The sequence below is a fragment of the Carassius carassius genome, chromosome 43 (assembly GCF_963082965.1).
Source record: "Carassius carassius chromosome 43, fCarCar2.1, whole genome shotgun sequence".
Lineage (NCBI taxonomy): Eukaryota > Metazoa > Chordata > Actinopteri > Cypriniformes > Cyprinidae > Carassius > Carassius carassius.
The window spans coordinates 1,203,369-1,225,000 of record NC_081797.1 but is presented as its reverse complement, the minus strand read 5'-3'; the positions used below and the strand labels follow the sequence as shown (position 1 = coordinate 1,225,000).

The window sequence follows — 21,632 nt, the reverse complement described above, 5'->3', positions numbered from 1 at the left end:
TATTAAAAAAAATAATAATTATATAGATATATATATATATATAGAATATTCAATCCTTACATTTTTATAATGTAATAAAAACCTATAAATGAGGAATACATCGATACAAAAACTGCTAAAAGATGAAAGTATAATATAACATTTAATATATACACATATATTAGTGCTGTCAAGTGATTAATCCCTATTAATTGAATCGAAAATAAAAGTTTTTTGTTTAAATAATATATATGTATGTATATGTATATATAAGTTAAGGCCACACAGTGTATATTTTGAAAATATTTACATGTACACTTATATATTTATATTCTGATATTTTATTTTATGTACGTATAAATATATTTCATATGTAAACATTGCATTTTTTTTATATTTACATGCATGTGTTTGTACTTATATATACATAATGCATATACATACACAGATATATTATGTAAAAAAAAAAATTTATATTGGATGCACTTAATTGGGATTAATCATTTGACAGCACTAAAATTTAATCCATCTTTATATAATTGTACAAATGAGGAATATATTATTATTTATAAATATGATACATGACATATAATAATTTTATAAAATATAATCCATCCATACTTTTTTATAATGTAATGTAAATGATAATAAAATATGAAACGTAGTAATTTTTAAATATAAAGTTACCTCCTGAGGGTTTGAATCTCTTGATTAAACTGAGTCTTGAGTTCTTCAAATGAGCTGCCGTCCAACTACAACATCTCAGAAATGACTATTATGTGCTGATAGACACTTTAGGAGTTATTTCACATCATATTTACTATGTGCATTAATACAAATGCAGAATATAGGTGGCAAACACATGAAACCTGATGGCTTTCTTAGTTAATTACAGTAAATAAAACATTATTTCCGAGTGCTGCTGACTCACAGGATTGAGTTTTTTCACAGCTACTTCTGTGCCGCCCATAGAGCCTCTGAACACGATGCCAAAGCCGCCGGTGCCCAGCAAACACCCGCCATCCTTCACGGGCCGCTCGTCCCAGCCGCTGGTCATGACCATCAGCTCCCGGTGCGTGAACGTGTAGAAACCTGCTGGAGAGAGGTGCCTCATTCTGTTCAGTCTATGGTGTAAAAAGCTTGCATTAGGCAACCCAAGGCAAGTTTATTTATATAGTACATTTTGTATACATTGGTAATTCAAAGTGCTTTACATAAAATAAAGTAAAATAATCATGAAGAAAAATTATTACAAAAATAAAACGAGCAATTTAAAAACTTTGAAAATGATTTTAAAGAATTTAAGACAGTTTAAAAATAGAAAATTATTTTTACATAAAATACAGTGCAATACATACAATTCGAATTAAGTCAGAAAGTCAGAATTCCAAGAAATAAACTAAGAATTACGAGATATAAACTCAGAATTACAAGAAATAAAAGAATTGCGAGATATAAACTCATAATTGTGAGATATAAACTAAGAATTGTGAGTTATAAACTAAGAATTACGAGATATAAACTCAGAATTACAAGAAATAAAAGAATTGCGAGATATAAACTCATAATTGTGAGATATAAACTAAGAATTGTGAGTTATAAACTAAGAATTACGAGATATAAACTCAGAATTACAAGAAATAAAATAATTGCGAGATATAAACTCAGAATTGTGAGATATAAACTAAGAATTGTGAGTTATAAACTAAGAATTGCGAGATATAAACTAAGAATTGTGAGATATAAACTAAGAATTGTGAGATATAAACTAAGAATTGTGAGATATAAACTAAGAATTGCGAGATATAAACTAAGAATTGTGAGATATAAACTAAGAATTGCGAGATATAAACTAAGAATTGCGAGATATAAAGTCAGAATTGCGAGATATAAACTCAGAATTATGACATATAAAGTCAGAATTATGACATATAAAGTCAGAATTGCGAGACAAAGTCAGAATTGCGAGATATAAACTAAGAATTGTGGGATATAAACTAAGAATTGCGAGATATAAAGTCAGAAGTGCGAGATATAAACTCAGAATTGTGAGATATAAACTCAGAATTGTGAGATATAAAGTCAGAATTGCAAAATATAAAGTCAGAATTATGACTTATGAAGTCAGAATTGCGAGACAAAGTCAGAATTGTGAGATATAAACTCAGAATTGCGAGATATAAACTCAGAATTGCGAGATATAAACTCAGAATTGCGAGATATAAACTCAAAATTGCAAGATATAAAGTTAGAATTGTGAGATATAAACTCAGAATTGTGAGATAAAAAGTCAGAATTGCGAGATATAAAGTTAGAATTGCGAGATATAAACTCAGAATTGTGAGATATAAAGTCAGAATTGCAAAATATAAAGTCAGAATTATGACTTATAAAGGCAGAATTGCGAGACAAAGTCAGAATTGTGAGATATAAACTCAGAATTGTGAGATATAAAGTTAGAATTGTGAGATATAAACTCAGAATTATGACTTATAAAGGCAGAATTGCGAGACAAAGTCAGAATTGTGAGATATAAACTCAGAATTGTGAGATATAAAGTTAGAATTGTGGGATACAAACTCAGAATTGCGAGATATAAACTCAGAATTGCGAGATATAAACTCAGAATTGTGAGATATAAAGTTAGAATTGTGAGATATAAACTCAGAATTGCGAGATATAAACTCAGAATTGTGAGATATAAAGTCAGAATTGCGAGATATAAACTCAGAATTGCGAGATATAAACTCAGAATTGCGAGATATAAAGTTAGAATTGCGAGATATAAACTCAGAATTGCGAGATATAAACTCAGAATTGTGAGATATAAAGTTAGAATTGTGAGATATAAACTCAGAATTGCGAGATATAAACTCAGAATTGTGAGATATAAACTCAGAATTGTGAGATATAAAGTCAGAATTGCGAGATATAAAGTTAGAATTGCGAGATATAAACTCAGAATTGTGAGATATAAACTCAGAATTGTGAGATATAAAGTCAGAATTGTGAGATATAAACTCAGAATTGCGAGATATAAACTCAGAATTGTGAGATATAAACTCAGAATTGTGAGATATAAAGTCAGAATTGCGAGACAAAGTCAGAATTGCGAGATATAAACTAAGAATTGCGAGATATAAAGTTAGAATTGCGAGATATAAAGTTAGAATGGCGAGATATAAACTCAGAATTATGACATATAAAGTCAGAATTATGACATATAAAGTCAGAATTGCGAGACAAAGTCAGAATTGCGAGATATAAACTCAGAATTATGACATATAAAGTCAGAATTATGACATATAAAGTCAGAATTGCGAGACAAAGTCAGAATTGCGAGATATAAACTCAGAATTATGACATATAAAGTCAGAATTGCGAGACAAAGTCAGAATTGCGAGATATAAACTCAGAATTATGACATATAAAGTCAGAATTGCGAGACAAAGTTAGAATTGCGAGATATAAACTAAGAATTGTGGGATATAAACTAAGAATTATAAACACAGAACTCGTGGCCTAATGGTTAGAGAGTCGGACTCCCAATCGAAAGGTTGTGAGTTCGAGTCCCGGGCCGGCAGGAATTGTGGGTGGGGGGAGTGCATGTACAGTTCTCTCTCCACCTTCAATACCACGACTTAGGTGCCCTTGAGCAAGGCATTGAACCCCCAACTGCTCCCCGGGCGCCGCAGCATAAATGGCTGCCCACTGCTCCGGGTGTGTGCTCACAGTGTTTGTGTGTGTGTTCACTGCTCTGTGTGTGTGTGCATTTCGGATGGGTTAAATGCAGAGCACAAATTCTGAGTATGGGTCACCATACTTGGCTGAATGTCACGTCACTTTCACTCTTTTCACTTTCAGAATTGTGAGATATAAACTCAGAATTGCGAGATATAAACTCAGAATTGCGAGATATAAACTCAGAATTGCGAGATATAAACTCAAAATTGCAAGATATAAAGTTAGAATTGTGAGATATAAACTCAGAATTGTGAGATAAAAAGTCAGAATTGCGAGATATAAAGTTAGAATTGCGAGATATAAACTCAGAATTGTGAGATATAAAGTCAGAATTGCAAAATATAAAGTCAGAATTATGACTTATAAAGGCAGAATTGCGAGACAAAGTCAGAATTGTGAGATATAAACTCAGAATTGTGAGATATAAAGTTAGAATTGTGAGATATAAACTCAGAATTGCGAGATATAAACTCAGAATTGTGAGATATAAAGTCAGAATTGTGAGACAAAGTCAGAATTGCGAGATATAAACTCAGAATTGTGAGATAAAAAGTCAGAATTGCGAGATATAAAGTTAGAATTGCGAGATATAAACTCAGAATTGTGAGATATAAAGTCAGAATTGCAAAATATAAAGTCAGAATTATGACTTATAAAGGCAGAATTGCGAGACAAAGTCAGAATTGTGAGATATAAACTCAGAATTGTGAGATATAAAGTTAGAATTGTGAGATATAAACTCAGAATTGCGAGATATAAACTCAGAATTGTGAGATATAAAGTTAGAATTGTGAGATATAAACTCAGAATTGCGAGATATAAACTCAGAATTGTGAGATATAAAGTCAGAATTGTGAGATATAAAGTCAGAATTGCGAGATATAAACTCAGAATTGTGAGATATAAACTCAGAATTGTGAGATATAAAGTCAGAATTGTGAGACAAAGTCAGACTTGCGAGATATAAACTCAGAATTGCGAGATATAAAGTTAGAATTGCGAGATATGAACTCAGAATTGTGAGATATAAACTAAGAATTGCGAGATATAAACTAAGAATTGCGAGATATAAAGTTAGAATTGCGAGATATAAAGTTAGAATGGCGAGATATAAACTCAGAATTATGACATATAAAGTCAGAATTATGACATATAAAGTCAGAATTGCGAGACAAAGTCAGAATTGCAAGATATAAACTCAGAATTATGACATATAAAGTCAGAATTATGACATATAAAGTCAGAATTGCGAGACAAATTCAGAATTGCGAGATATAAACTCAGAATTATGACATATAAAGTCAGAATTATGACATATAAAGTCAGAATTGCGAGACAAAGTCAGAATTGCGAGATATAAACTCAGAATTATGACATATAAAGTCAGAATTGCGAGACAAAGTTAGAATTGCGAGATATAAACTAAGAATTGTGGGATATAAACTAAGAATTGCGAGATATAAAGTCAGAAGTGCGAGATATAAACTCAGAATTGTGAGATATAAACTCAGAATTGTGAGATATAAAGTCAGAATTGCGAGATATAAAGTCAGAATTATGACTTATAAAGTCAGAATTGCGAGACAAAGTCAGAATTGTGACATATAAAGTCAGAATTGCGAGACAAAGTCAGAATTGCGAGATATAAACTCAGAATTATGACATATAAAGTCAGAATTGCGAGACAAAGTTAGAATTGCGAGATATAAACTAAGAATTGTGGGATATAAACTAAGAATTGCGAGATATAAAGTCAGAAGTGCGAGATATAAACTCAGAATTGTGAGATATAAACTCAGAATTGTGAGATATAAAGTCAGAATTGCGAGATATAAAGTCAGAATTATGACTTAAAAAGTCAGAATTGCGAGACAAAGTCAGAATTGTGACATATAAACTCAGAATTGCGAGATATAAACTCAGAATTGCGAGATATAAACTCAGAATTGTGAGATATAAAGTCAGAATTGCAAAATATAAAGTCAGAATTATGACTTATAAAGGCAGAATTGCGAGACAAAGTCAGAATTGTGAGATATAAACTCAGAATTGTGAGATATAAAGTTAGAATTGTGAGATATAAACTCAGAATTGTGAGATATAAACTCAGAATTGCGAGATATAAACTCAGAATTGTGAGATATAAAGTTAGAATTGTGAGATATAAACTCAGAATTGCGAGATATAAACTCAGAATTGTGAGATATAAAGTCAGAATTGTGAGATATAAAGTCAGAATTGCGAGATATAAACTCAGAATTGTGAGATATAAACTCAGAATTGTGAGATATAAAGTCAGAATTGTGAGACAAAGTCAGACTTGCGAGATATAAACTCAGAATTGCGAGATATAAAGTTAGAATTGCGAGATATGAACTCAGAATTGTGAGATATAAACTAAGAATTGCGAGATATGAACTAAGAATTGCGAGATATAAAGTTAGAATTGCGAGATATAAAGTTAGAATGGCGAGATATAAACTCAGAATTATGACATATAAACTCAGAATTATGACATATAAAGTCAGAATTGCGAGACAAAGTCAGAATTGCGAGATATAAACTCAGAATTATGACATATAAAGTCAGAATTATGACATATAAAGTCAGAATTGCGAGACAAAGTCAGAATTGCGAGATATAAACTCAGAATTATGACATATAAAGTCAGAATTATGACATATAAAGTCAGAATTGCGAGACAAAGTCAGAATTGCGAGATATAAACTCAGAATTATGACATATAAAGTCAGAATTGCGAGACAAAGTTAGAATTGCGAGATATAAACTAAGAATTGTGGGATATAAACTAAGAATTGCGAGATATAAAGTCAGAAGTGCGAGATATAAACTCAGAATTGTGAGATATAAACTCAGAATTGTGAAATATAAAGTCAGAATTGCGAGATATAAAGTCAGAATTATGACTTATAAAGTCAGAATTGCGAGACAAAGTCAGAATTGTGACATATAAACTCAGAATTGCGAGATATAAACTCAGAATTGTGAGATATAAACTCAGAATTGTGAGATATAAAGTCAGAATTGCGAGATATAAAGTCAGAATTATGACTTATAAAGTCAGAATTGCGAGACAAAGTTAGAATTGCGAGATATAAACTCAGAATTGTGAGATATAAACTCAGAATTGTGAGATATAAAGTCAGAATTGTGAGATAAACTCAGAATTGCGAGATATAAACTCAGAATTGTGAGATATAAACTCAGAATTGTGAGATATAAAGTCAGAATTGCGAGATATAAAGTCAGAATTATGACTTAAAAAGTCAGAATTGCGAGACAAAGTCAGAATTGCGAGATATAAACTCAGAATTGCGAGATATAAAGTTAGAATTGCGAGATATAAACTCAGAACTGCGAGATATAAAGTTAGAATTGCGAGATATAAACTCAGAATTGCGAGATATAAACTCAGAATTGCGAGATATAAAGTTAGATTTGCGAGATATAAACTCAGAATTGTGAGATATAAACTCAGAATTGTGAGATATAAAGTCAGAATTGCGAGATATAAAGTCAGAATTGCGAGATATAAACTCAGAATTGTGAGATATAAACTAAGAATTGTGGGATATAAACTAAGAATTGCGAAATATAAAGTCAGAAGTGCGAGATATAAACTCAGAATTGTGAGATATAAACTCAGAATTGCGAGATATAAACTCAGAATTGCGAGATATAAACTCAAAATTGCAAGATATAAAGTTAGAATTGTGAGATATAAACTCAGAATTGTGAGATAAAAAGTCAGAATTGCGAGATATAAAGTTAGAATTGCGAGATATAAACTCAGAATTGTGAGATATAAAGTCAGAATTGCAAAATATAAAGTCAGAATTATGACTTATAAAGGCAGAATTGCGAGACAAAGTCAGAATTGTGAGATATAAACTCAGAATTGTGAGATATAAAGTTAGAATTGTGAGATATAAACTCAGAATTGCGAGATATAAACTCAGAATTGTGAGATATAAAGTCAGAATTGTGAGACAAAGTCAGAATTGCGAGATATAAACTCAGAATTGTGAGATAAAAAGTCAGAATTGCGAGATATAAAGTTAGAATTGCGAGATATAAACTCAGAATTGTGAGATATAAAGTCAGAATTGCAAAATATAAAGTCAGAATTATGACTTATAAAGGCAGAATTGCGAGACAAAGTCAGAATTGTGAGATATAAACTCAGAATTGTGAGATATAAAGTTAGAATTGTGAGATATAAAGTCAGAATTGCGAGATATAAACTCAGAATTGTGAGATATAAACTCAGAATTGTGAGATATAAAGTCAGAATTGTGAGACAAAGTCAGACTTGCGAGATATAAACTCAGAATTGCGAGATATAAAGTTAGAATTGCGAGATATGAACTCAGAATTGTGAGATATAAACTAAGAATTGCGAGATATAAACTAAGAATTGCGAGATATAAAGTTAGAATTGCGAGATATAAAGTTAGAATGGCGAGATATAAACTCAGAATTATGACATATAAAGTCAGAATTATGACATATAAAGTCAGAATTGCGAGACAAAGTCAGAATTGCAAGATATAAACTCAGAATTATGACATATAAAGTCAGAATTATGACATATAAAGTCAGAATTGCGAGACAAATTCAGAATTGCGAGATATAAACTCAGAATTATGACATATAAAGTCAGAATTATGACATATAAAGTCAGAATTGCGAGACAAAGTCAGAATTGCGAGATATAAACTCAGAATTATGACATATAAAGTCAGAATTGCGAGACAAAGTTAGAATTGCGAGATATAAACTAAGAATTGTGGGATATAAACTAAGAATTGCGAGATATAAAGTCAGAAGTGCGAGACATAAACTCAGAATTGTGAGATATAAACTCAGAATTGTGAGATATAAAGTCAGAATTGCGAGATATAAAGTCAGAATTATGACTTATAAAGTCAGAATTGCGAGACAAAGTCAGAATTGTGACATATAAAGTCAGAATTGCGAGACAAAGTCAGAATTGCGAGATATAAACTCAGAATTATGACATATAAAGTCAGAATTGCGAGACAAAGTTAGAATTGCGAGATATAAACTAAGAATTGTGGGATATAAACTAAGAATTGCGAGATATAAAGTCAGAAGTGCGAGATATAAACTCAGAATTGTGAGATATAAACTCAGAATTGTGAGATATAAAGTCAGAATTGCGAGATATAAAGTCAGAATTATGACTTAAAAAGTCAGAATTGCGAGACAAAGTCAGAATTGTGACATATAAACTCAGAATTGCGAGATATAAACTCAGAATTGCGAGATATAAACTCAGAATTGTGAGATATAAAGTCAGAATTGCAAAATATAAAGTCAGAATTATGACTTATAAAGGCAGAATTGCGAGACAAAGTCAGAATTGTGAGATATAAACTCAGAATTGTGAGATATAAAGTTAGAATTGTGAGATATAAACTCAGAATTGTGAGATATAAACTCAGAATTGCGAGATATAAACTCAGAATTGTGAGATATAAAGTTAGAATTGTGAGATATAAACTCAGAATTGCGAGATATAAACTCAGAATTGTGAGATATAAAGTCAGAATTGTGAGATATAAAGTCAGAATTGCGAGATATAAACTCAGAATTGTGAGATATAAACTCAGAATTGTGAGATATAAAGTCAGAATTGTGAGACAAAGTCAGACTTGCGAGATATAAACTCAGAATTGCGAGATATAAAGTTAGAATTGCGAGATATGAACTCAGAATTGTGAGATATAAACTAAGAATTGCGAGATATGAACTAAGAATTGCGAGATATAAAGTTAGAATTGCGAGATATAAAGTTAGAATGGCGAGATATAAACTCAGAATTATGACATATAAACTCAGAATTATGACATATAAAGTCAGAATTGCGAGACAAAGTCAGAATTGCGAGATATAAACTCAGAATTATGACATATAAAGTCAGAATTATGACATATAAAGTCAGAATTGCGAGACAAAGTCAGAATTGCGAGATATAAACTCAGAATTATGACATATAAAGTCAGAATTATGACATATAAAGTCAGAATTGCGAGACAAAGTCAGAATTGCGAGATATAAATTCAGAATTATGACATATAAAGTCAGAATTGCGAGACAAAGTTAGAATTGCGAGATATAAACTAAGAATTGTGGGATATAAACTAAGAATTGCGAGATATAAAGTCAGAAGTGCGAGATATAAACTCAGAATTGTGAGATATAAACTCAGAATTGTGAAATATAAAGTCAGAATTGCGAGATATAAAGTCAGAATTATGACTTATAAAGTCAGAATTGCGAGACAAAGTCAGAATTGTGACATATAAACTCAGAATTGCGAGATATAAACTCAGAATTGTGAGATATAAAGTCAGAATTGCGAGATATAAAGTCAGAATTGCGAGATATAAAGTCAGAATTATGACTTATAAAGTCAGAATTGCGAGACAAAGTTAGAATTGCGAGATATAAACTCAGAATTGTGAGATATAAACTCAGAATTGTGAGATATAAAGTCAGAATTGTGAGATAAACTCAGAATTGCGAGATATAAACTCAGAATTGTGAGATATAAACTCAGAATTGTGAGATATAAAGTCAGAATTGCGAGATATAAAGTCAGAATTATGACTTAAAAAGTCAGAATTGCGAGACAAAGTCAGAATTGCGAGATATAAACTCAGAATTGCGAGATATAAAGTTAGAATTGCGAGATATAAACTCAGAACTGCGAGATATAAAGTTAGAATTGCGAGATATAAACTCAGAATTGCGAGATATAAACTCAGAATTGCGAGATATAAAGTTAGATTTGCGAGATATAAACTCAGAATTGTGAGATATAAACTCAGAATTGTGAGATATAAAGTCAGAATTGCGAGATATAAAGTCAGAATTGCGAGATATAAACTCAGAATTGTGAGATATAAACTCAGAATTGTGAGATATAAAGTCAGAATTGCGAGATATAAACTCAGAATTGTGAGATATAAACTCAGAATTGTGAGATATAAAGTCAGAATTGCGAGATATAAAGTCAGAATTGTGAGATATAAACTCAGAATTGTGAGATATAAACTCAGAATTGTGAGATATAAAGTCAGAATTTCGAGATATAAAGTCAGAATTATGACTTATAAAGTCAGAATTGCGAGACAAAGTCAGAATTGCGAGATATAAACTCAGAATTATGACATATAAAGTCAGAATTGCGAGATATAAACTCAGAATTATGACATATAAAGTCAGAATTATGACATATAAAGTTAGAATTGTGAGACAAAGTCAGAATTGCGAGATATAAACTAAGAATTGTGGGATATAAACTAAGAATTGCGAGATATAAAGTCAGAAGTGCGAGATATAAACTCAGGATTGTGAGATATAAACTCAGAATTGTGAGATATAAAGTCAGAATTGCAAAATATAAAGTCAGAATTATGACTTATAAAGTCAGAATTGCGAGACAAAGTCAGAATTGCGAGATATAAACTCAGAATTGCGAGATATAAACTCAAAATTGCAAGATATAAAGTTAGAATTGCGAGATATAAACTCAGAATTGTGAGATATAAAGTCTGAATTGCGAGATATAAAGTCAGAATTATGACTTATAAAGTCAGAATTGCGAGACAAAGTCAGAATTGCGAGATATAAACTCAGAATTGTGAGATATAAAGTCAGAATTGCAAAATATAAAGTCAGAATTATGACTTATAAAGGCAGAATTGCGAGACAAAGTCAGAATTGTGAGATATAAACTCAGAATTGCGAGATATAAACTCAGAATTGCGAGATATAAACTCAGAATTGTGAGATATAAAGTTAGAATTGTGAGATATAAAGTCAGAATTGCGAGATATAAACTCAGAATTGTGAGATATAAAATCAGAATTGTGAGATAGAAAAGTCAGAATTGCGAGATATAAAGTTAGAATTGCGAGATATAAACTCAGAATTGTGAGATATAAACTCAGAATTGTGAGATATAAAGTCAGAATTATGACTTATAAAGTCAGAATTGCGAGACAAACTCAGAATTGTGAGATATAAAGTTAGAATTGTGAGATTTAAACTAAGAACTGCGAGATATAAAGTTAGAATTGCGAGATATAAACTCAGAATTGCGAGATATTAACTAAGAATTGCGAGATATAAAGTTAGAATTGGGAGATATAAACTCAGAATTGCGAGATATAAACTCAGAATTGTGAGATATAAAGTTAGAATTGTGAGATATAAACTCAGAATTGCGAGATATAAACTCAGAATTGTGAGATATAAACTCAGAATTGTGAGATATAAAGTCAGAATTGCGAGATATAAAGTTAGAATTGCGAAATATAAACTCAGAATTGTGAGATATAAACTCAGAATTGTGAGATATAAAGTCAGAATTGTGAGATATAAACTCAGAATTGCGAGATATAAACTCAGAATTGTGAGATATAAACTCAGAATTGTGAGATATAAAGTCAGAATTGCGAGACAAAGTCAGAATTGCGAGATATAAACTCAGAATTGCGAGATATAAAGTTAGAATTGCGAGATATGAACTCAGAATTGTAAGATATAAACTAAGAATTGCGAGATATAAAGTTAGAATTGCGAGTTATAAAGTTAGAATTGCGAGATATAAAGTTAGAATGGCAAGATATAAACTCAGAATTATGACATATAAAGTCAGAATTATGACATATAAAGTCAGAATTGCGAGACAGTCAGAATTGCGAGATATAAACTCAGAATTATGACATATAAAGTCAGAATTATGACATATAAAGTCAGAATTGCGAGACAAAGTAAGAATTGCGAGATATAAACTCAGAATTATGACATATAAAGTCAGAATTATGACATATAAAGTCGGAATTATGACATATAAAGTTAGAATTGTGAGACAAAGTCAGAATTGCGAGATATAAACTAAGAATTGTGGGATATAAACTAAGAATTGCGAGATATAAAGTCAGAAGTGCGAGATATAAACTCAGGATTGTGAGATATAAACTCAGAATTGTGAGATATAAAGTCAGAATTGCAAAATATAAAGTCAGAATTATGACTTATAAAGTCAGAATTGCGAGACAAAGTCAGAATTGCGAGATATAAACTCAGAATTGCGAGATATAAACTCAAAATTGCAAGATATAAAGTTAGAATTGCGAGATATAAACTCAGAATTGTGAGATATAAAGTCTGAATTGCGAGATATAAAGTCAGAATTATGACTTATAAAGTCAGAATTGCGAGACAAAGTCAGAATTGCGAGATATAAACTCAGAATTGTGAGATATAAAGTCAGAATTGCAAAATATAAAGTCAGAATTATGACTTATAAAGGCAGAATTGCGAGACAAAGTTAGAATTGTGAGATATAAACTCAGAATTGCGAGATATAAACTCAGAATTGCGAGATATAAACTCAGAATTGTGAGATATAAAGTTAGAATTGTGAGATATAAAGTCAGAATTGCGAGATATATACTCAGAATTGTGAGATATAAAATCAGAATTGTGAGATAGAAAAGTCAGAATTGCGAGATATAAAGTTAGAATTGCGAGATATAAACTCAGAATTGTGAGATATAAACTCAGAATTGTGAGATATAAAGTCAGAATTATGACTTATAAAGTCAGAATTGCGAGACAAAGTCAGAATTGCGAGATATAAACTCAGAATTGTGAGATATAAAGTTAGAATTGTGAGATTTAAACTAAGAACTGCGAGATATAAAGTTAGAATTGCGAGATATAAACTCAGAATTGCGAGATATTAACTCAGAATTGCGAGATATAAAGTTAGAATTGCGAGATATAAACTCAGAATTGCGAGATATAAACTCAGAATTGTGAGATATAAAGTTAGAATTGTGAGATATAAACTCAGAATTGCGAGATATAAACTCAGAATTGTGAGATATAAACTCAGAATTGTGAGATATAAAGTCAGAATTGCGAGATATAAAGTTAGAATTGCGAGATATAAACTCAGAATTGTGAGATATAAACTCAGAATTGTGAGATATAAAGTCAGAATTGTGAGATATAAACTCAGAATTGCGAGATATAAACTCAGAATTGTGAGATATAAACTCAGAATTGTGAGATATAAAGTCAGAATTGCGAGACAAAGTCAGAATTGCGAGATATAAACTCAGAATTGCGAGATATAAAGTTAGAAATGCGAGATATGAACTCAGAATTGTGAGATATAAACTAAGAATTGCGAGATATAAAGTTAGAATTGCGAGATATAAAGTTAGAATGGCGAGATATAAACTCAGAATTATGACATATAAAGTCAGAATTATGACATATAAAGTCAGAATTGCGAGACAAAGTCAGAATTGCGAGATATAAACTCAGAATTATGACATATAAAGTCAGAATTATGACATATAAAGTCAGAATTGCGAGACAAAGTAAGAATTGCGAGATATAAACTCAGAATTATGACATATAAAGTCAGAATTATGACATATAAAGTCAGAATTGCGAGACAAAGTCAGAATTGCGAGATAAAAACTCAAAATTATTACATATAAAGTCAGAATTGCGAGAAAAAGTCAGAATTGCGAGATATAAACTCAGAATTATGACATATAAAGTCAGAATTGCGAGACAAAGTTAGAATTGCGAGATATAAACTAAGAATTGTGGGATATAAACTAAGAATTGCGAGATATAAAGTCAGAAGTGCGAGATATAAACTCAGAATTGTGAGATATAAAGTTAGAATTGTGAGATATAAACTCAGAATTGCGAGATATAAACTCAGAATTGCGAAATATAAACTCAGAATTGCGAGATATAAACTCAAAATTGCGAGATATAAAGTTAGAATTGCGAGATATAAACTCAGAATTGTGAGATATAAACTCAGAATTGTGAGATATAAAGTCAGAATTGTGAGATATAAACTCAGAATTGCGAGATATAAACTCAGAATTGTGAGATATAAACTCAGAATTGTGAGATATAGTCAGAATTGCAAAATATAAAGTCAGAATTATGACTTATAAAGTCAGAATTGCGAGACAAAGTCAGAATTGTGAGATATAAACTCAGAATTCTGAGATATAAAGTTAGAATTGTGAGTTATAAACTCAGAATTGCGAGATATAAACTCAGAATTGCGAGATATAAACTCAGAATTGCGAGATATAAACTCAAAATTGCGAGATATAAAGTTAGAATTGCGAGATATAAACTCAGAATTGTGAGATATAAACTCAGAATTGTGAGATATAAAGTCAGAATTGTGAGATATAAACTCAGAATTGCGAGATATAAACTCAGAATTGCGAGATATAAACTCAGAATTATGACTTATAAAGTCAGAATTGCGAGACAAAGTCAGAATTGCGAGATATAAACTCAGAATTGCGAGATATAAAGTTAGAATTGCGAGATATAAACTCAGAACTGCGAGATATAAAGTTAGAATTGCGAGATATAAACTCAGAATTGCGAGATATAAACTCAGAATTGCGAGATATAAAGTTAGATTTGCGAGATATAAACTCAGAATTGTGAGATATAAACTCAGAATTGTGAGATATAAAGTCAGAATTGCGAGATATAAAGTCAGAATTGCGAGATATAAACTCAGAATTGTGAGATATAAACTCAGAATTGTGAGATATAAAGTCAGAATTGCGAGATATAAAGTCAGAATTGTGAGATATAAAGTCAGAATTGCGAGATATAAACTCAGAATTGTGAGATATAAACTCAGAATTGTGAGATATAAAGTCAGAATTGCGAGATATAAAGTCAGAATTATGACTTATAAAGTCAGAATTGCGAGACAAAGTCAGAATTGCGAGATATAAACTCAGAATTGTGAGATATAAAGTTAGAATTGTGAGATATAAACTAAGAACTGCGAGATATAAAGTTAGAATTGCGAGATATAAACTCAGAATTGCGAGATATAAACTCAGAATTGCAAGATATAAACTCAGAATTGCGAGATATAAAGTTAGAATTGCGAGATATAAACTCAGAATTGCGAGATATAAACTCAGAATTGCGAGATATAAAGTTAGATTTGCGAGATATAAACTCAGAATTGTGAGATATAAACTCAGAATTGTGAGATATAAAGTCAGAATTGCGAGATATAAAGTCAGAATTGCGAGATATAAACTCAGAATTGTGAGGAATAAACTCAGAATTGTGAGATATAAAGTCAGAATTGCGAGATACAAAGTCAGAATTGTGAGATATAAACTCAGAATTGCGAGATATAAACTCAGAATTGTGAGATATAAACTCAGAATTGTGAGATATAAAGTCAGAATTGCGAGATATAAAGTCAGAATTATGACTTATAAAGTCAGAATTGCGAGACAAAGTCAGAATTGCGAGATATAAACTCAGAATTATGACATATAAAGTCAGAATTGCGAGATATAAACTCAGAATTATGACATATAAAGTCAGAATTATGACATATAAAGTCAGAATTGTGAGACAAAGTCAGAATTGCGAGATATAAACTAAGAATTGTGGGATATAAACTAAGAATTGCGAGATATAAAGTCAGAAGTGCGAGATATAAACTCAGGATTGTGAGATATAAACTCAGAATTGTGAGATATAAAGTCAGAATTGCAAAATATAAAGTCAGAATTATGACTCATAAAGTCAGAATTGCGAGACAAAGTCAGAATTGCGAGATATAAACTTAAAATTGCGAGATATAAACTCAAAATTGCAAGATATAAAGTTAGAATTGCGAGATATAAACTCAGAATTGTGAGATATAAAGTCTGAATTGCGAGATATAAAGTCAGAATTATGACTTATAAAGTCAGAGTTTCGAGACAAAGTCAGAATTGCGAGATATAAACTCAGAATTGTGAGATATAAAGTCAGAATTGCAAAATATAAAGTCAGAATTATGACTTATAAAGGCAAAATTGCGAGACAAAGTCAGAATTGTGAGATATAAACTCAGAATTGTGAGATATAAAGTTAGAATTGTGAGACAAAGTCAGACTTGCGAGATATAAACTCAGAATTGCGAGATATAAAGTTAGAATTGCGAGATATGAACTCAGAATTGTGAGATATAAACTAAGAATTGCGAGATATGAACTAAGAATTGCGAGATATAAAGTTAGAATTGCGAGATATAAAGTTAGAATGGCGAGATATAAACTCAGAATTATGACATATAAACTCAGAATTATGACATATAAAGTCAGAATTGCGAGACAAAGTCAGAATTGCGAGATATAAACTCAGAATTATGACATATAAAGTCAGAATTATGACATATAAAGTCAGAATTGCGAGACAAAGTCAGAATTGCGAGATATAAACTCAGAATTATGACATATAAAGTCAGAATTATGACATATAAAGTCAGAATTGCGAGACAAAGTCAGAATTGCGAGATATAAACTCAGAATTATGACATATAAAGTCAGAATTGCGAGACAAAGTTAGAATTGCGAGATATAAACTAAGAATTGTGGGATATAAACTAAGAATTGCGAGATATAAAGTCAGAAGTGCGAGATATAAACTCAGAATTGTGAGATATAAACTCAGAATTGTGAAATATAAAGTCAGAATTGCGAGATATAAAGTCAGAATTATGACTTATAAAGTCAGAATTGCGAGACAAAGTCAGAATTGTGACATATAAACTCAGAATTGCGAGATATAAACTCAGAATTGTGAGATATAAACTCAGAATTGTGAGATATAAAGTCAGAATTGCGAGATATAAAGTCAGAATTATGACTTATAAAGTCAGAATTGCGAGACAAAGTTAGAATTGCGAGATATAAACTCAGAATTGTGAGATATAAACTCAGAATTGTGAGATATAAAGTCAGAATTGTGAGATAAACTCAGAATTGCGAGATATAAACTCAGAATTGTGAGATATAAACTCAGAATTGTGAGATATAAAGTCAGAATTGCGAGATATAAAGTCAGAATTATGACTTAAAAAGTCAGAATTGCGAGACAAAGTCAGAATTGCGAGATATAAACTCAGAATTGCGAGATATAAAGTTAGAATTGCGAGATATAAACTCAGAACTGCGAGATATAAAGTTAGAATTGCGAGATATAAACTCAGAATTGCGAGATATAAACTCAGAATTGCGAGATATAAAGTTAGATTTGCGAGATATAAACTCAGAATTGTGAGATATAAACTCAGAATTGTGAGATATAAAGTCAGAATTGCGAGATATAAAGTCAGAATTGCGAGATATAAACTCAGAATTGTGAGATATAAACTAAGAATTGTGGGATATAAACTAAGAATTGCGAGATATAAAGTCAGAAGTGCGAGATATAAACTCAGAATTGTGAGATATAAACTCAGAATTGCGAGATATAAACTCAGAATTGCGAGATATAAACTCAAAATTGCAAGATATAAAGTTAGAATTGTGAGATATAAACTCAGAATTGTGAGATAAAAAGTCAGAATTGCGAGATATAAAGTTAGAATTGCGAGATATAAACTCAGAATTGTGAGATATAAAGTCAGAATTGCAAAATATAAAGTCAGAATTATGACTTATAAAGGCAGAATTGCGAGACAAAGTCAGAATTGTGAGATATAAACTCAGAATTGTGAGATATAAAGTTAGAATTGTGAGATATAAACTCAGAATTGCGAGATATAAACTCAGAATTGTGAGATATAAAGTCAGAATTGTGAGACAAAGTCAGAATTGCGAGATATAAACTCAGAATTGTGAGATAAAAAGTCAGAATTGCGAGATATAAAGTTAGAATTGCGAGATATAAACTCAGAATTGTGAGATATAAAGTCAGAATTGCAAAATATAAAGTCAGAATTATGACTTATAAAGGCAGAATTGCGAGACAAAGTCAGAATTGTGAGATATAAACTCAGAATTGTGAGATATAAAGTTAGAATTGTGAGATATAAAGTCAGAATTGCGAGATATAAACTCAGAATTGTGAGATATAAACTCAGAATTGTGAGATATAAAGTCAGAATTGTGAGACAAAGTCAGACTTGCGAGATATAAACTCAGAATTGCGAGATATAAAGTTAGAATTGCGAGATATGAACTCAGAATTGTGAGATATAAACTAAGAATTGCGAGATATAAACTAAGAATTGCGAGATATAAAGTTAGAATTGCGAGATATAAAGTTAGAATGGCGAGATATAAACTCAGAATTATGACATATAAAGTCAGAATTATGACATATAAAGTCAGAATTGCGAGACAAAGTCAGAATTGCAAGATATAAACTCAGAATTATGACATATAAAGTCAGAATTATGACATATAAAGTCAGAATTGCGAGACAAATTCAGAATTGCGAGATATAAACTCAGAATTATGACATATAAAGTCAGAATTATGACATATAAAGTCAGAATTGCGAGACAAAGTCAGAATTGCGAGATATAAACTCAGAATTATGACATATAAAGTCAGAATTGCGAGACAAAGTTAGAATTGCGAGATATAAACTAAGAATTGTGGGATATAAACTAAGAATTGCGAGATATAAAGTCAGAAGTGCGAGACATAAACTCAGAATTGTGAGATATAAACTCAGAATTGTGAGATATAAAGTCAGAATTGCGAGATATAAAGTCAGAATTATGACTTATAAAGTCAGAATTGCGAGACAAAGTCAGAATTGTGACATATAAAGTCAGAATTGCGAGACAAAGTCAGAATTGCGAGATATAAACTCAGAATTATGACATATAAAGTCAGAATTGCGAGACAAAGTTAGAATTGCGAGATATAAACTAAGAATTGTGGGATATAAACTAAGAATTGCGAGATATAAAGTCAGAAGTGCGAGATATAAACTCAGAATTGTGAGATATAAACTCAGAATTGTGAGATATAAAGTCAGAATTGCGAGATATAAAGTCAGAATTATGACTTAAAAAGTCAGAATTGCGAGACAAAGTCAGAATTGTGACATATAAACTCAGAATTGCGAGATATAAACTCAGAATTGCGAGATATAAACTCAGAATTGTGAGATATAAAGTCAGAATTGCAAAATATAAAGTCAGAATTATGACTTATAAAGGCAGAATTGCGAGACAAAGTCAGAATTGTGAGATATAAACTCAGAATTGTGAGATATAAAGTTAGAATTGTGAGATATAAACTCAGAATTGTGAGATATAAACTCAGAATTGCGAGATATAAACTCAGAATTGTGAGATATAAAGTTAGAATTGTGAGATATAAACTCAGAATTGCGAGATATAAACTCAGAATTGTGAGATATAAAGTCAGAATTGTGAGATATAAAGTCAGAATTGCGAGATATAAACTCAGAATTGTGAGATATAAACTCAGAATTGTGAGATATAAAGTCAGAATTGTGAGACAAAGTCAGACTTGCGAGATATAAACTCAGAATTGCGAGATATAAAGTTAGAATTGCGAGATATGAACTCAGAATTGTGAGATATAAACTAAGAATTGCGAGATATGAACTAAGAATTGCGAGATATAAAGTTAGAATTGCGAGATATAAAGTTAGAATGGCGAGATATAAACTCAGAATTATGACATATAAACTCAGAATTATGACATATAAAGTCAGAATTGCGAGACAAAGTCAGAATTGCGAGATATAAACTCAGAATTATGACATATAAAGTCAGAATTATGACATATAAAGTCAGAATTGCGAGACAAAGTCAGAATTGCGAGATATAAACTCAGAATTATGACATATAAAGTCAGAATTATGACATATAAAGTCAGAATTGCGAGACAAAGTCAGAATTGCGAGATATAAATTCAGAATTATGACATATAAAGTCAGAATTGCGAGACAAAGTTAGAATTGCGAGATATAAACTAAGAATTGTGGGATATAAACTAAGAATTGCGAGATATAAAGTCAGAAGTGCGAGATATAAACTCAGAATTGTGAGATATAAACTCAGAATTGTGAAATATAAAGTCAGAATTGCGAGATATAAAGTCAGAATTATGACTTATAAAGTCAGAATTGCGAGACAAAGTCAGAATTGTGACATATAAACTCAGAATTGCGAGATATAAACTCAGAATTGTGAGATATAAAGTCAGAATTGCGAGATATAAAGTCAGAATTGCGAGATATAAAGTCAGAATTATGACTTATAAAGTCAGAATTGCGAGACAAAGTTAGAATTGCGAGATATAAACTCAGAATTGTGAGATATAAACTCAGAATTGTGAGATATAAAGTCAGAATTGTGAGATAAACTCAGAATTGCGAGATATAAACTCAGAATTGTGAGATATAAACTCAGAATTGTGAGATATAAAGTCAGAATTGCGAGATATAAAGTCAGAATTATGACTTAAAAAGTCAGAATTGCGAGACAAAGTCAGAATTGCGAGATATAAACTCAGAATTGCGAGATATAAAGTTAGAATTGCGAGATATAAACTCAGAACTGCGAGATATAAAGTTAGAATTGCGAGATATAAACTCAGAATTGCGAGATATAAACTCAGAATTGCGAGATATAAAGTTAGATTTGCGAGATATAAACTCAGAATTGTGAGATATAAACTCAGAATTGTGAGATATAAAGTCAGAATTGCGAGATATAAAGTCAGAATTGCGAGATATAAACTCAGAATTGTGAGATATAAACTCAGAATTGTGAGATATAAAGTCAGAATTGCGAGATATAAACTCAGAATTGTGAGATATAAACTCAGAATTGTGAGATATAAAGTCAGAATTGCGAGATATAAAGTCAGAATTGTGAGATATAAACTCAGAATTGTGAGATATAAACTCAGAATTGTGAGATATAAAGTCAGAATTTCGAGATATAAAGTCAGAATTATGACTTATAAAGTCAGAATTGCGAGACAAAGTCAGAA

The 21,632-nt window shown here is 30.7% G+C and overlaps 1 protein-coding gene across 4 annotated transcripts in view; it reads right to left on the bottom strand.

The window, feature by feature from the left end:
• Positions 1-21,632, bottom strand: part of irak4 (interleukin-1 receptor-associated kinase 4) — a 67,115-nt gene that overhangs the window by 5,285 nt on the left and 40,198 nt on the right. For 2 of the 4 annotated variants that reach the window (XM_059535853.1, XM_059535855.1), the window contains exons 4-5: positions 911-1,074; positions 667-731 (exon numbers count right to left, since the gene is read on the bottom strand). In XM_059535853.1, the coding sequence (XP_059391836.1) occupies positions 667-731; positions 911-1,074 (229 nt within the window). The remainder of the gene's footprint in view (positions 1-666; positions 732-910; positions 1,075-21,632) is intronic. The other 2 variants (XM_059535854.1, XM_059535856.1) reach the window with 1 other exon arrangement.